This window comes from Carassius gibelio, chromosome B14 (assembly GCF_023724105.1).
Source record: "Carassius gibelio isolate Cgi1373 ecotype wild population from Czech Republic chromosome B14, carGib1.2-hapl.c, whole genome shotgun sequence".
Lineage (NCBI taxonomy): Eukaryota > Metazoa > Chordata > Actinopteri > Cypriniformes > Cyprinidae > Carassius > Carassius gibelio.
The window spans coordinates 10503637-10519464 of NC_068409.1; the positions used below are offsets into that span (position 1 = coordinate 10503637).

General features: G+C 37.3%; 1 protein-coding gene across 2 annotated transcripts in view; it reads left to right on the forward strand.

The window, feature by feature from the left end:
• The window catches only part of slc16a2 (solute carrier family 16 member 2), a 37342-nt gene that overhangs the window by 13139 nt on the left and 8375 nt on the right, over positions 1 to 15828 (forward strand). For both annotated transcript variants that reach the window (XM_052574616.1, XM_052574618.1), the window contains exons 2-3: positions 3710 to 3854; positions 8755 to 9235. In XM_052574616.1, the coding sequence (XP_052430576.1) occupies positions 3710 to 3854; positions 8755 to 9235 (626 nt within the window). The remainder of the gene's footprint in view (positions 1 to 3709; positions 3855 to 8754; positions 9236 to 15828) is intronic.

The following is a 15828-nucleotide window of genomic DNA, read 5'->3' on the forward strand; positions in this document are numbered from 1 at the left end:
GATATAAAAGTGATATAAAAATGCATTTGTTGATGCAGCCATGCTATTTTAACTCTGTTTTGTTAAACCATAGTTTCACGGGGTTCGTATTTCAATCATTGTGAAATACACCTGTTAGGCGCTTTGTTCAGTTACTCCTTTATGTAACCATAGCTTTTAACCATAAGCAGATGTCATTAGCAAACCTGTATTGTCTGAGCAACCGAGCAGACCTACTTAGTGAGAAAACTCATGCATATGAAGCTGGATGCTTACCTTCAAATGCATCAGTTTTCAAATCTCACAGCATGTTAAATTCATAACATAATATTCCTCAAATAATTATTTGAAAATTAGTCGATTAATCGAAAAAATTAATCGAAACTGTGGACCTGCAAATATGTGAAAAAGTTTATTACTTTATTTAAGTATAATATAAGTTGTTGGAGATTTACTGCCTCTAGTGTTCATTTCAACTGGAAACTGCAGCGATTCGTGTGTATAAGTAAGTTTTTGGAGTTTTGCAGAAATGTAGGTAGAGGCATATATTTCCAATGAGCATATGTTGGAAAAAAGATACAAAATGAAGTATACAGTGCTTTTCAGAAATACAGAAATTGTACAGATCCACAATACTGAAATATACATACATTTTATTAAAATGAAAAAAAAAAATTCAGTCAAGAGATTTTCTCTGTCTTGTTGTTTGATTAACATTAATTACAAGGCAATCGCTGGGCATCGCTGCTTCCAGCGGAGTTGAAGGTGATTTGAGGTTAACGGTGAGGGCTTCTCCCGAGGAAGTTCCTCATCCCTCAAGCGCCCTTTGGGGAGAGTGGCATTGTTTGAGTCGGACCCAGAGATAACGGCTATGCTTTCCCAGGCCCCCAAGAATGTCAGGCTCATGTGGAATCCTCCAATGCATCCCGGTCCTTTGAGGCTGAATGAGTGTCGTGTGTCGCAACTCGCAAATAGCAAATACGCATTCCCCCCAGTGAGCTTACTCACACAGATGCTGTGCAAGATCAGGGAGGACGAGGAGCAGGTCTTGTTAGTGGGTCCATACTGGCCCAACAGGACCTGCTCCCCGGAACTCAAGCTACTCACAACCTTAGGGGGACCAGAAGGTTAAATCCTCCCAGACCCCCCTCATTACCCTCTTGGGATTTAGCATTGGTGCTAAGTGCCCAACAAACTGCTCCCTTCGAACCTTTGGAGTCAGTCGAGTTGAAGTTTCTCTCCATGAAAAGCCTACTCCTGACTGCATTGACCTCGATCAAGAGGGTGGGGGACCTCCAGGCATTTTCGATTGATGAAACGTGAATTGAGTTCTCCAGTGCAACACTGAGACCCCAGCTGGGCTATGTGCCCAAGGTTCCTACCACTCCCTTTAGGGACCAAGTGGTGAACCTGCAAACTCTGCTCCTAGAGGAGGCAGACCCAGTCCTAGCTTTGCTCTGTCCTGTACTTGCTCTGCATCAGTACGTGCATCTTCCATAACGCATAGTTCTCCAGATAGTTCCCTAACCAGGCAAATCCGGTCAAGTCCTCTAGCACTCCTGCGACCGGACATGGTGGACTGGTCTGGTGTTACCTACATTTACAATTAGTCATTTTGCAGGCGCTTTTATCCAAAGTGATTTACAATTTGGGAATACAGGTCCTTCTCAAAAAATTAGCATATTGTGATAAAGTTCATTATTTCAAATATTTCAGGTCTTTTATTGTTTTAATACTGATGATTTTGGCATACATCTCAAAAAATTAGCATATCATGAAAAGGTTCTCTAAACAAGCAATTAACCTAATCATCTGAATCAACTAATTAACTCTAAACACCTGCAAAAGATTCCTGAGCCTTTTAAAAACTCCCAGCCTGGTTCATTACTCAAAACCGCAATCATGGGTAAGACTGCCGAACTGACTGCTGTCCAGAAGGCCGTCATTGACACCCTCAAGCGAGAGGGTAAGACACAGAAAGACATTTCTGAACGAATAGGCTGTTCCCAGAGTGCTGTATCAAGGCACCTCAGTGGGAAGTCTGTGGGAAGGAAAAAGTGTGGCAAAAAACGCTGCACAACGAGAAGAGGTGATCGGACCCTGAGGAAGATTGTGGAGAAAGACTGATTCCAGACCTTGGGGGACCTGCGGAAGCAGTGGACTGAGTCTGGAGTAGAAACATCCAGTATTCCCGACCAAGTATTGAGGGCATAACTGAACATAAATATTTGAAGGTTGACTTTTTTTGTATTGAAAACACTTTTCTTTTATTGGTCGGATTAAATATGCTAATTTTTTAAGACAGGAATTTTGGGTTTTCATGAGCTGTATGCCAAAATCATCAGTATTAAAACACTAAAAGACCTGAAATATTTCAGTTGGTGTGCAATGAATCTAAAATATATAAAAGTTTAATTTTTATCATTACATTATGGAAAATAATGAACGTTATCACAATATGCAAATTCTTTGAGAAGGACCTGTATATAAAGCGATTCTTCTTAAATTGTCAAACAGACACAGGAAGTGCTTGAAATGCCTAGTTTCAAGCATTTATTCAAATAAGTACAAGCTAGAAAGGGAAGGAATAAATAAAGAGAAGGACAAAGTTTTTTATTTTAGGATTAAGTACTAAAGTACTAAATTAAGTACTTAATTGTTATGGAAAGTACTGCATTATGCTACTTTTGAGTTGCTTTATAAATCTGGGCCGGGCTTGCTTGTTTGTTTTAATATAAAAAAAGATTTTCTTTTACAAATGTAAAAGCCCTTTTATAACAAAAGTGAAATGAATATGCCTCAGGCTGAATGTAAATGTAAATTCATGTCTGTACAGTAGGGTGCAGCTCAAACAAATTGCATAAAGCATATGACGCAGGAGAGGAAAGTTCAACATTATTCAGCAATAACAAAATTAAACATAAATGTGTCATTATTGCTTGTATGGTTGAATTAGTTCATCGAAGGCCAGAAGCAAAGACATTGGTTAATAAAATGGGATTAAATACATAAATTATATTTGTTTTATTTAACATGTAATTATTGTATAATATTCTGAGTTTGCATTTACATTTTTTTTTTTCATTTTGAAGCAGGTAAGATGAGTAAATACATATTCATATTTAGCCAAACTACAGTAAGCATGATGTTCACACAACACCGCTGCACTTACTCCCGAATTTCTCTCAACATGGCAACATGGGAAGACAAAAGTATGGGAAACAAAATAAATGCTGTTACTTTACTAGATACTTAAAAGTTATCTGATTACATAACTCGCGTTACTTGTAATGTGTTACCCCCAACACTGTTCGAGATATCATCAGATTAGTGAGTGTTTGTCCACATTCATCACATGAGAAAAATTTGTTCACACATATTAATCTCAAAGCTGGTTATTTTGACAGTGATCTTATTTGTGGTGCTTTCTGTTGTATTGCTTAAGGTCAGCGATTTGCATTGTGTGACTTAAATAATAATAATCCCACAAATTTAGACTTAACTGAGACTTGAGGCCAGTAAAATACCTAGCAATTATATAGCAGGGCACTAAAAATACTCAGAATGACCTTGCAACCATTGATATGTATATACAGTACATATCTATGATAGCAATGTATCCAACCTCCCAGAACAATGTAGCATTGTGGCACTGAGTCTGGCAAATGGAAAATAAGGTTAATATACTTCATCATTTATTGACCACATCTTTTTCTCTTTCTTTCTCCAGCATGGGTTGGTGCTTTGGCGATGGGGATGATATTCTTCTGCTCTCCGGTGGTCAGTATGTTCACCGATCACTTCGGATGCCGGAAGACGGCCGTCTGTGGAGCGTTTGTGGCCAGCCTCGGTCTTCTCACCAGTTCCTTTGCAACGTAAGTGCCTTCTTTTTTTCTTATCTTTTCTATTTTAACCACATGTACATAGTTTTAATTTTGTGTTACTTTAGCAATTTCACAGTACATCTGGAAATAATATGTAAAATGTAAGCTATTACATATTATATTATATATTACATAAACTGTTGAACTAAACTGACAAATATACTATAAATATATAAACAGAAGAAGATTAAATCACTTAACATTTTTCTATATGTATGTTTTTCTTGGGAATTAAAAAAACAAACAAAAAACGTATGGTTCTAGGTAATGTTCTATGCTGCTCGCATAAAATTCAAGACATTGATGTTTACCTACAAAACCACCACTGGCTCTGCACCCATTTACCTAAATGTATTACTTCAGACTTCCATCTAGAAGCTTGTGTTCTGCAAGTGAACGTCGCTTGATTGTGCCATCCCAAAGAAGCACAAACTCAATTTTACAGACTTTTTGCATTGGGATTTAAGGTTTATTTGAATTCTTTCAACCTCACCAAAATTAACAATTTAATTAATTGTTAATTGTTAACTGTTGAAATTACAAATATACCATCCATCCATCCATCCATCCACACACACACACACACACACACACACATATCTATCTATCTATCTATCTATCTATCTATCTATCTATCTATCTATCTATCTATCTATCTATCTATCTATCTATCTATCTATCTATCTATCTATCTATCTATCTATCTATCTATATCACCTAAAGGATTATTAGGAACACCTGTTCGATTTCTCATTAATGCAATTATCTAATCAACCAATCACATGGCAGTTGCTTCAATGCATTTAGGGGTGTGGTCCTGGTCAAAACAATCTCCTGAACTCCAATCTGAATGTCAGAATGGGAAAGAAAGGTGATTTAAGCAATTTTGAGCATAGGATGGTTGTTGGTGCCAGACGGGCCGGTATTTCAGTATTTGAGTATTTCACAATCTGCTCAGTTACCAGGATTTTCATGCACAACCATTTCCAGGGTTTACAAAGAATGGTGTAAAAAGGGAAAAACATCCAGTATGCGGCAGTCCTGTGGGGGCGAAAATGCATTTTTGCTGCTAGAGGTCAGAGGAGAATGGGCCGACTGATTCAAGCTGATAGAAGAGCAACTTTGACTGAAATAACCACTCGTTACAACCGAGGTATGCAGCAAAGCATTTGTGAAGCCACAAAACACTAACTTTGAGGCGGATGGGCTACAACCACTCATCTCCACTACAAATAGGAAAAAGAGGCTACAGTTTGCACGAGCTCACCAAAATTGGACAGTTGAAGACTGGAAAAATGTTGCCTGGTCTGATGAGTCTCGATTTCTGTTGAGACGGTCAGATGGTAGAGTCAGAATTTGGCGTAAACAGAATGAGAACATGGTTCCATCATGCCTTGTTACCACTGTGCCGGCTGGTGGTGGTGGTGTTATGGTGTGGGGGAAGTTTTCTTGGCACACTTAGGCCCCTTAGTGGTGCCTTAATTGGACATCGTTTAAATGCCACGGCCTACCTGAGCATTGTTTCTGACCATGTCCATCCATTTATGACCACCATGTACCCATCCTCTGATGGCTACTTCCAGCAGGATAATGCACCATGTCACAAAGCTCGAATCATTTCAAATTGGTTTCTTGAACATGACAATGAGTTCACTGTACTAAAATGGCCCCCACAGCCACCAGATCTCAACCCCATAGGGCATCTTTGGGATGTGGTGGAACGGGAGCTTTGTGCCCTGGATGTGCATCCCACAAATCTCCATCAACTACAAGATGCTATTCTATCAATATGGGCCAACATTTCTAAAGAATGCTTTCAGCACCTTGTTGTATCAGTGCCACGTAGAATTAAGGCAGTTCTGAAGGTGAAAGGGGGTCAAAGGGGGTGAAAGGTGAAGGTGAAAGGGGGTGATTAGGAAAGCCACACACCTGTCTATATAAGACCTTACAGCTCTCAGGGCATGTCAGAGCAAATGAGAATCATAAGGTCAAAGGAGCTGCCAGAAGAGCTCAGAGACAGAACTGTGGCAAGGCACAGATTTGGCCAAGGTTACAGAAACATTTCTGCTGCACTTAAGGTTCCTAAGAGCACAGTGGCCTCCATAATCCTTAAATGGAAGACTTTTGGGATGACCAGAACCCTTCCTAGAGCTGGCCGTCCAGCCAAACTGAGCTATCAGCAGAGAAAAGCCTTGGTGAGAGAAGTAAAGAACAACCAATGATCACTGTGGCTGAGCTCCAGAGATAGAGTCGGGAGGTGGGAGAAAGTTGTAGACCATCACTGCAGTCCTCCACCAGTCAGGGCTTTATGGCAGAGTGGCCCGACAGAACCCTCTCCTCAGTGCAAGACACATGAAAGCCCCCATGGAGTTTGCTAAAAAACACCTGAAAGTTTCTCTGGTCTGATGAGACCAAGATAGAACTTTTTGGCCTTAATTCTAAGCGGTATGTGTGGAGAAAACTAGGCACTGCTCATCACCTGTCCAGTACAGTCCCAACAGTGAAGCATCATGCTGTGGGGGGGGGGGGGGGTTTCAGCTGCAGGGACAGGACGACTGGTTGCAATCGAGGGAAAGATGAATATGGCCAAGTACAGGGATATCCTGGATGAAAACCTTCTCCAGAGTGCTCAGGACCTCAGACTGGGTGAAAGGTTCACCTTCCAACAAGACAATGACCCCAAGCACACAGTTAAAATAATGAAGGAGTGGCTTCACAACAACTCTGACTGTTCTTGAATGGCCCTGACTTAAACCCAATTGAGCATCTCTGGAGAGACCTGAAAATGCCTGTCCACCAATGTTTACCATCCAACCTGACAGAACTGGAGAGGATCTGCAAGGAGGAGTGACAGAGGATCCCCAAATCCAGGTGTGAAAAACTTGTTGCATCTTTCCCCAAAAGACACATGGCTGTATTAGATCAAAAGGGTGCTCCTACTAAATACTGAGCAAAGGAGCAGAATACTTAGGACCATGTGATATTTCAGTTTTTCTTTTTTTTTTAATGTGCAAAAATGTCAAAAATTCTGTGTTTTTCTGTCAATATGGGGTGCTATGTGTACATTAATGAGGAAAAAATGAACTTATATGATTTTAGCAAATGGCAGCAATATAACAAAGAGTGAAACATTTAAGGGGGTGCATGCAATTAATTGCAATTAATCGTTTGATAGCACTAATATATATATATTAAAAACATATATATACATATATATATATATATATATATATATATATATATATATTTGTTTAAAACAATATCTCTTTTTTGCTTTCTTTCTCTTCTCTTCTCTCCTTTCCTTCATTCTTTACCTTCTCGTTGTTTTCTCACAGTGCCTTCTTTCTGAGATGTTTGTGCAGTTGGACAGAGTGCTGGTTTTATTCCAAGCCCAACTTGCTGTTGTTAAAAAAGGTTGGAAAAAATGGTCAGCTTGGTCCTGCTGCGTTTAGAGCCTCAAACACTCAAAAAGCACAAACGCTAACACACACACACACACACACACACACAAACTATTTCCCTCCCTTCCTCAGGCTTTGAACACAAGTGTCTCCTGCAGGGTTGAGTTTCTCTCTTCCATCCCACAATCCCTCATACACACTAACGTCTGTTTGGTCGTTATCCAATGTGTCCTACTGGCTGTGTGTTGCACATTCTCTGGCTTCACGGGTCGCAGGTCAGTTGGAAGTGAAATGCTTCAGTTTAATAAGGAAAGAAAAACATGAGAAATCATAGTTCTGCTGTAAGAGTGCTCAGATCAATCCTGCACCTTGTATGACTTTATTTCTAGTTGGTCTGCAGCCATCTTGCAGAAGTTGCTTATGAACACTTGAGATAAACGTACTTTCAAAAAGAGTGCTTTTTACGGAAAAGCTCTCTGAACGTCTTTTTTTCTCAGACACTTAAATGCATGTAATAGCAATTAAGTAAAAATGTATTTTAGATTTAAATGAAATATAGTGCAATATAACACATGAAATATAATGAGTTTTATTGTGCTTTCTTTGACTAACTTAAGCTGGACTCATTTTAAATACATGTAAATGGCCATTTTTGTACTAATGTTTTTATGTGCACATACAGATATACAGATACAGATTAATAATATACTTTGAAGTTTCAAGTACATTACAGGCTTATTATTGTTAACTAAAAACTAAAGCTAAAACCATACAAAACATTTATGTTGCTTAAAATGAGATAAATATGGACTGAAAAAAAAAAAATATATATATGTGTATGTATATTTGTGTATGTATATATGTGTATATATATGTATGTATATGTATATAGTTGGCAAACTTTTAGTTTGTTTCTATTTTAGTAAAAAAATACTTTTTTTTCTTATTTTTAAGTAAAACAAACTCAAATGTACCTAAAATATCTTAAACTACATCTAAAACCTAATAAAAACTATATAGATATATTTTAAAGAAACACAATTAATAAATTAAAAACGAAAACCTAAAAAACAATATAGACATATTTAAAAAATAAATGACTAATAAAAATGACAAAACAGTACACTTAAATTTAATAAAACTAAACATTTGTTTATATAAAAAGTGCAACAAAATTAACAAACTTAAACTATATATATATATATATATATATATATATATATATATATATATATATATATATATACACACACACACACACTGTATAAATAATAATAATAATATTATAATAGATAATAGCATGATACTAAAATTGCACATTTAATACAATTAAGTGTACTTCTAATTCAAAGCACCATAAACATATTTATAGCTTAGTCACATTAAACTAAATAAATTGCTTTAAAAGGGGTATTAAGGTTTAAGGTGACCTACAGAGTTTCAACAGCATTGTTCTTTGGTCACACTGACGTCCTTTATTTTCTCCTCAGGACTCTGGGTCTTCGATACTTCACATACGGGATATTGTTCGGCTGTGGATCCTCGTTTGCATTCCAGCCATCTCTGGTGATACTGGGGCATTATTTCCGACAGAGACTGGGTTTGGCCAATGGTGTGGTGACGGCAGGCAGCAGCCTCTTTTCTATGGGGCTCCCCGTGCTGCTCAAGAAAGTGGTGGGACCGCTGGGCCTCTCCAGAACCTTCCAGATCCTCAGCATCTTCATGCTGGTCCAGTCACTGCTGGCCCTCACCTTCAAACCGCTCATGCCCAGTGGGATGTGCCCGATGCCAGGCATGGGACTGGACGGAGGCCCCCCGTCTGGCCTGGAGTCGGCGAGCAGGTGGCAGAAGGGCCTGGCCAAAATCAGGAAGTACTTTAACGTGCGAGTGTTTGGTGTGCTGACCTATCGGGTTTGGGCATTCGGTGTCGCCACAGCAGTGCTGGGATACTTTGTTCCCTATGTGCATCTGGTGAGTAATGGTTTGAGACCATTTAGTGTGTTATTTTTATATTATTTATCTATTGCAATACTATTTGGTAATAACATGAATTATGAATTATTTTGTGCTTTTGTTATTTTTCTAGTACGTCTTTTTTATTTAGCTTTAATTTGTTAGTTTTACATTTTTATTTTTGAATTTATTTAGTACTAAAATGTATTTATTTTATTTTGGTATTTCATTTTTAGTACTTCAACTTCAACTTATTTGTTTTAGTTTTGTGCCAAGGAAATGTTTATATTTAAGTTTTTCATTTACTAAATTTAATTTAATTTAGTTTAGTTTAAATTTATTTAGTATTTTTAAGGCTGTAAGTCCGTAAGTTTTGCCTCTTTGTCGCCATCTCCGTTAGCTTATAGATTTCAATTTCTCTAAAGTCTAATCAAAAGTCTATAACATACTTAATATATACATAATATATATATATAATTTTATGTCTTACGTAATTTAGCTTTTCAGGTAAAAGAATGATTACATATTTTACTGAAAGCAAACAACATAAAAAACCTTGTTTACCTGTTTTTTGTTATTAATACGCATGTTTATATATCCCTGCTTAAATGGTGGGCACTCATTTAACATGGAAAAGAAATGTTGAGGCATATTTATCATTTCTGAAGGCTAATTTAATTTTACTGCATGTTACTCAGGTTGAATGTAATTATAAATTACCCTCACAAATCCAACATTCACTGTGTAGGAAATTGAAATCAAATGACTTCAGTGATTCAGCAGCAACAAATGATGAATATTTAACCTCAGAAACGTGGGACGGCAGGTGGAAAGCAGTTCTCACTCTCACCAGGGAGTTTTATTTTTAATGCCAGATTTGGAGCATAATTAATATCTCGCTTCCCATACATTTGGCCCGAAGCCCTGTTGTGCTGTAAGCAGAGTTCCACCAGAAAATCATAATGGTGGATCTTATGGACACCAGGCCTATAGATTCCTCAGATTTACTTTACATGCAGGAACACAAGTAATCTGCACTGCTCCAAACTGTCAATTAATGTCTTAAGGGAAAACGTGGATAATTAAAATGTTTTTAACTTCAAACTGTCACTTGCTGAATCAAGAGAGAAATATGAATAGATCAAGCATAATCAAAAAAGTCTCAAACAAATATGTGGATGCATATTAGAAACAACAGGAGATGGATTGTTTCACTGGAGGAAATGTTTTATGGATTTGAATTTTGGCTGGAAGCAACGGTTTAATATAAAAAATACCTTACAAAGATTTTTGCTTTACAAGACATGCTACATTTCTTAAATTTTCCCATGAAGAAGCCCAAAAATGTAACCTTATCCCCATCCCAAAAAACTCAAGATAACAGGACTACAGACCTGTGGCTCTAATGCCTGTGGTCATAAAGTCATTTGAAAAACTGGTTCTGGCTTATCTGAAGGACATCCCTGGACCCTTACTGGACCCCCTGCAGTTTGCTTACCAAGCGAACAGGTCTGTAGATGATGCAGTCAACATGGGACTGCACTTCATCCTGCAGCATCTGGACAAAACAGGGACTTATGTGAGGATCTTGTTTGTGGACTTCAGTTCGGCCTTCAACACCATCATCCCAACACTCTTCCAGATCAAACTGACCCAGCTATCGGTCACATGCTCTATCTGTCAGTGGATCACCAGCTTTCTGACAGATAGGCAGCAGCTAGTGAGACTGGGGAAATTAGATGTTGTTAGATTGCCGTTAGACACGTGTTAGATTGCCACCGGCTGTAGTCTGTCTGGTGTGTTCCAGCGCAGCTTCTTGGTCCGACCCTTCTGACGTGAGTTGACAACACCATCGGCTTTCGTTGACGCTAGTTTTTGAAGTCGGCTTGGTGTGTCCCGGCCTTAAAACAGTGGAGATGATCATGGACTTCAGGAGAAACACCTCTGCACTTCCCCCACTCACTATCATGGTCAACACTGTAAAAACAGTGGGAGTCATTCAGATTCCGGCAAACCACCATCTCTCAGGACCTAATGTGAGACACTCACATCGACACCATTGTTAAAAAGGCCCGACAAAGGTTGTACTTCCTTGGACAGCTGAGGAAACTCAACCTGCCAAAGGAGCTGCTGAAACAGTTCTACTCAGCCATCATTGAGTCTGTCCTGTACTTCAATAACTATCTGGTTTGGTTCAGCTACAAAATCAGATACCAGAGACTACAGAGAACGGTTCGGACTGCCAAGAGGATTATTACTCCCCTGTCCACCCTCCAAGAACTGTATACATCCAGAGTGAGGAAAAGGGCTCAGAAAATCACTCTGCATCTCTCACATCCAAGCCATCCCCTTTTTGAACTTTTGACATCTGGCCGGCGCTTCAGAGCTGCAAATACCAGGACAGTCAGGCACAAGGACAGTTTCCTCCCCCAGACAATCTACCTCATGAACAGTTAAATGTTCCCCACATTGCACAATAAAAATATGTGCAATAACCTTATATTTATTTGTTAACACCTACGTCCTAGTACATCCCTGCATCTCACTTTCTTCTATTCTTATTCTATCATCTATAGCACAACTGTACATACAATTTATTTTATTTTATATTTTTGTTTATTTATATCTACATATGTGTGTATTTTTATTCTCCTCTTATTTGTATTGTCTCTTTCTGATTCTTTTCTCAGAACACCATGTATGTAATTACTAAAACTGGAAAATGAATTAAAGCTAAATAAAAGTATAAAAAAATGACAAGCACGCATAACAAGATAACTAAAATGAAAGCTGAAAATATATACAAATATAAAACAGCTAATTTGAAATATTAATAAATACTATCGTAGTATATAAATAATACCTGAGTAACCCTGTTGTTTAGTAAAAACATTTTACCTCACATCTTATTTTGTGTTTGTGCCATATTGGTTTATACAATGACTTACCAATGTCAGTTTTGATTTTTGTGTCAGCTAAGTCTTCAGTTTTAGCACATAATTTATGAAACATGAAACTTGCAGTAGCTCTGTTTCTTCTTGGAAGCAATTTGCTTTTCTAGTTATTTATTTTAAAATACCAAATCCTTTTCAGTGCAGTCAATAAATAATAAAAAAGTGTTTTCAGCACAGTAATGCAAAAAAAAAAAAAAAAATCCATTGTGATTTCTGACCTGAATGTTATACAGGGGTTTGACATTTGCTGTTTCACGGAGGCTGTTGTTAACAAGCCAATAACCATTTTATGAAGACAAAGTGAACAAAACGCCTACGATTTACAGTCAGTCAAATCGTATGCATTCAACAATAAGAAAACAGAGGAGGCTATAGGAGCGATGCACCCATCCAAATCATAAATGTTTTAGGGTTCGGGAAAACTGAAATATTTACGGCACTCTGCATGACAGAAAGCCTATGTGATGAGTCGACACATGTTGATGATGAATTATTAACTCTGCGTGTGTCATTTCAGGTCAGACTCTTGGGATTTCTGTCCTTGTTTCACCTTTCCTTCTCTCTCTTTCTCAGTTGTCATAGTGATGGACATACTTTTACTTGGATACCTGAATTACTCAGCTGTAATGGTGCTTCTCTCTTGTTCTCAGAGAGAAAGGAATTAAGCTGAGTATTAGTTTCTAGCCACTGAACTGCATAAATGGAGTTTGGGTCACAATGATAAACAGGCCGTAAAATGTGATGATATAAGAGGATGCACGTGTGCTTTCCTTTCCCTGTAAAACACAGTTATTCAAAACCTTTAATTGTTCAGCGCGTGTATAATTGCTTAAGTGCGGTTAATGGAGATGTGCTCAAATTAGCAGCGTTCGAAAGTTTGGAGTCAGTTTTATTTTAAAGAAACCTTTTTACTCTTTTTCAACAAGGATGCGTTTAATTGATCAAAACAGTTAACATTACAAAAGGTTTCTATTTCAAATTAATTCTGTTCTTTTTTCTATTCATTTTCTATTCATCAAATAATCCTGAGAAAATATATAAATAAATATGAAGCAGCAAAAACACTGATAATGAACACAAATGTTTCTTGAGCAGCAAATCAGGATATTAGAATGATTTCTGAAGGATCATGTGACACTGAAGACTGGAGTAAAGATGCATCACAGGGATTAACTGTATTTCTTTGAATTAAAATAGAAAACAGTTATTATAAGTTGTTTTAATATTTCACAGTATTACTATTTTTACTGTATTTTCATTAAATAAATGCATCCTTGGTGAGCATAAGAGACTTTAATAAAGTAAACATTCTGTCCAATCCCTTTTAAACAATATAAATGTATTTTATCTAATTTCTAAACAACTAAATGTGTCTTCGCTGAAGAAAAGTATTAATTTCTTATAAAAATAAATTAATTAATAAAAACTGACCCCAAAATATTGAATGGTTTATATTTTTGAAAATTATTTTTAGTTATAAATATTATTAGAGTGTGTTTTTGCTAAAATACTATTACAGTCTTAAAAATGTCACATTTAATTCAATGTGATCTATGCCATTTCTTTGTATTAATTTGTAAAATGTTAAAGCGATTTCAGAGTGAAAATTGTTTCATAGTAAATCCTAAACCAATATATTTTCATTATACTTTACGTGTGCGTTTAGGAAAAGTGTGTTTTTGTGCTCATTTGTTATAATTGTGTTTTGTTGATATATGTCAAATCATTGGTATGTGTTTGAAGTAAGTGTTTATTTGGTTTGGTGTGAGTTAGGCAACATGTGTGTGTTTGGGATATGTGTGTGTGTGTGTGTGTACTTCGTGGGCGGTGGTATAAATTTGATGAGAGAGACCTTTCCCCCCTCGCCTCAGTCTGACTCTTCCACCTTCAGTTGTGTTTTTTCAGGCTTCGCACCAGAAGTAAACACTTAGTCCCGGCTTTTGTTGTGGATATGTATGCGTTTGGCCCTCGTTTCTCGTGGTGAAATAGGAAAGCCCTTCCTTCACATTAAACCTAAATGTGAAATCTCAAGGCTTTTGATGTGCCCCTAAGGTTTTCTCATTCAAGCGGCTTTCAAAAGACAGCCTGTCCACAGGCCTGTGAAATCTATAGTCAGGAAATGCTTCTAAAGGATTTTTTTGTATTTTTATTTTTAACCCCGTGTCTCCCTCTTCCCTTGTTAGAAACAAGGGCGTCTATGAGCGGAAATATTCAACTTATAGCTGCTTTTCCTCTGTTCCCACCACAAAGCGCCATTAATGCTTTCATTGATAAGGCTGAAGAAAAAGGTCTTTGACGAAGACCAGAGGCTGACTATGGCTGTACAAAGCCAACCGTTTAGTCCAGTGATGAATTTAGCCACAGGAATCACACTTAACTAGCACCTCAATGTCAACAAGAGGCTTTTTTTGGGATTTATACAAGGGAATACTGAGTAGAGCTAAAAAAGGACAATTTGTCAAGATTAATTTTGATATATATGAATTTTTATTTTTTTATTTTTTTATTTTTTTAAAGAAGTCTCTTTTGCTCAGCAAGGCTGCAGTTATTTGATCACAAATACAGTAAAAACAGTAATATTGTGAAATATTATTTCCATTTAAAATAGGTGTTAATCTAGCAGGCAGGCAATGTCATAAGATGTTGATATTTGGTGTAATTTCAGTTGCGGCGTCATTGGGTAACCAAAATTCAGTCTTCAACGTCTTAATGTTAATTTGATGTCCAATACTGACGTCCGCTGACATTGACATTTGTTGTTTTTAAGTAGTGTAACCAAAATCCAACAATTAGGCAAAATAAAATTGGCGTCAAATACAGACGTCAACACGGTTTTCATTATCAACCAAAATGCAAAGTCTGTCCTGTGTCATGACAGCCTGACGTTATATTTACTTCCTGAGCCTGCTGGGAAATCTATTTGAATATATTTTCAAATGTAAATTATTGCTGAGATAGTAAATGTGAATTTTCAATAGTCATCACCTCAGTCTTATTTGTTAAACAAGTTTTATAGTGTTCTTTTTAACCTTTCCATATTAAATCTATTCGAATACTTTTTTTTTGGTCAAATATCTCAATATAATACATTTATTAACAAATTATCAAACCTCTTACCGGTAATATTTAATTAAAAGCAGAATTAAACACATCAAAATGTTTAATTAAAAACAGAAATTCATGTATTTATAATTTTGGGGTATTTTTATCATACTGACCCCAAACCTTTGTTGTGGATGATTGGCTGAATGGTGGGGTTGGATGAATGAATGAATAATTGAATGGCTGGATGAATGGATGGGTGAATGGAAAAATAAATGAATGAATGGATGGGTGGATGGATGGATGGATGGATGGGTGGGTGGATGGGTGGGTGGATGGATGAATAAACGAATGAATGGATCAGTGGTTGGGTGGGTGGGTGGATGGATGAATAAACGAATGAATGGATCAGTGGGTGGGTGGGTGGATGGATGAATAAACTAATGAATGGATCAGTGGGTGGGTGGGTGGATGGATGAATAAACTAATGAATGGATCAGTGGGTGGGTGGGTGGATGGATGAATAAACTAATGAATGGATCAGTGGGTGGGTGGGTGGATGGATGAATAAACGCATGAATGGATCGGTGGGTGGGTGGGTTTTTGTATGGATGG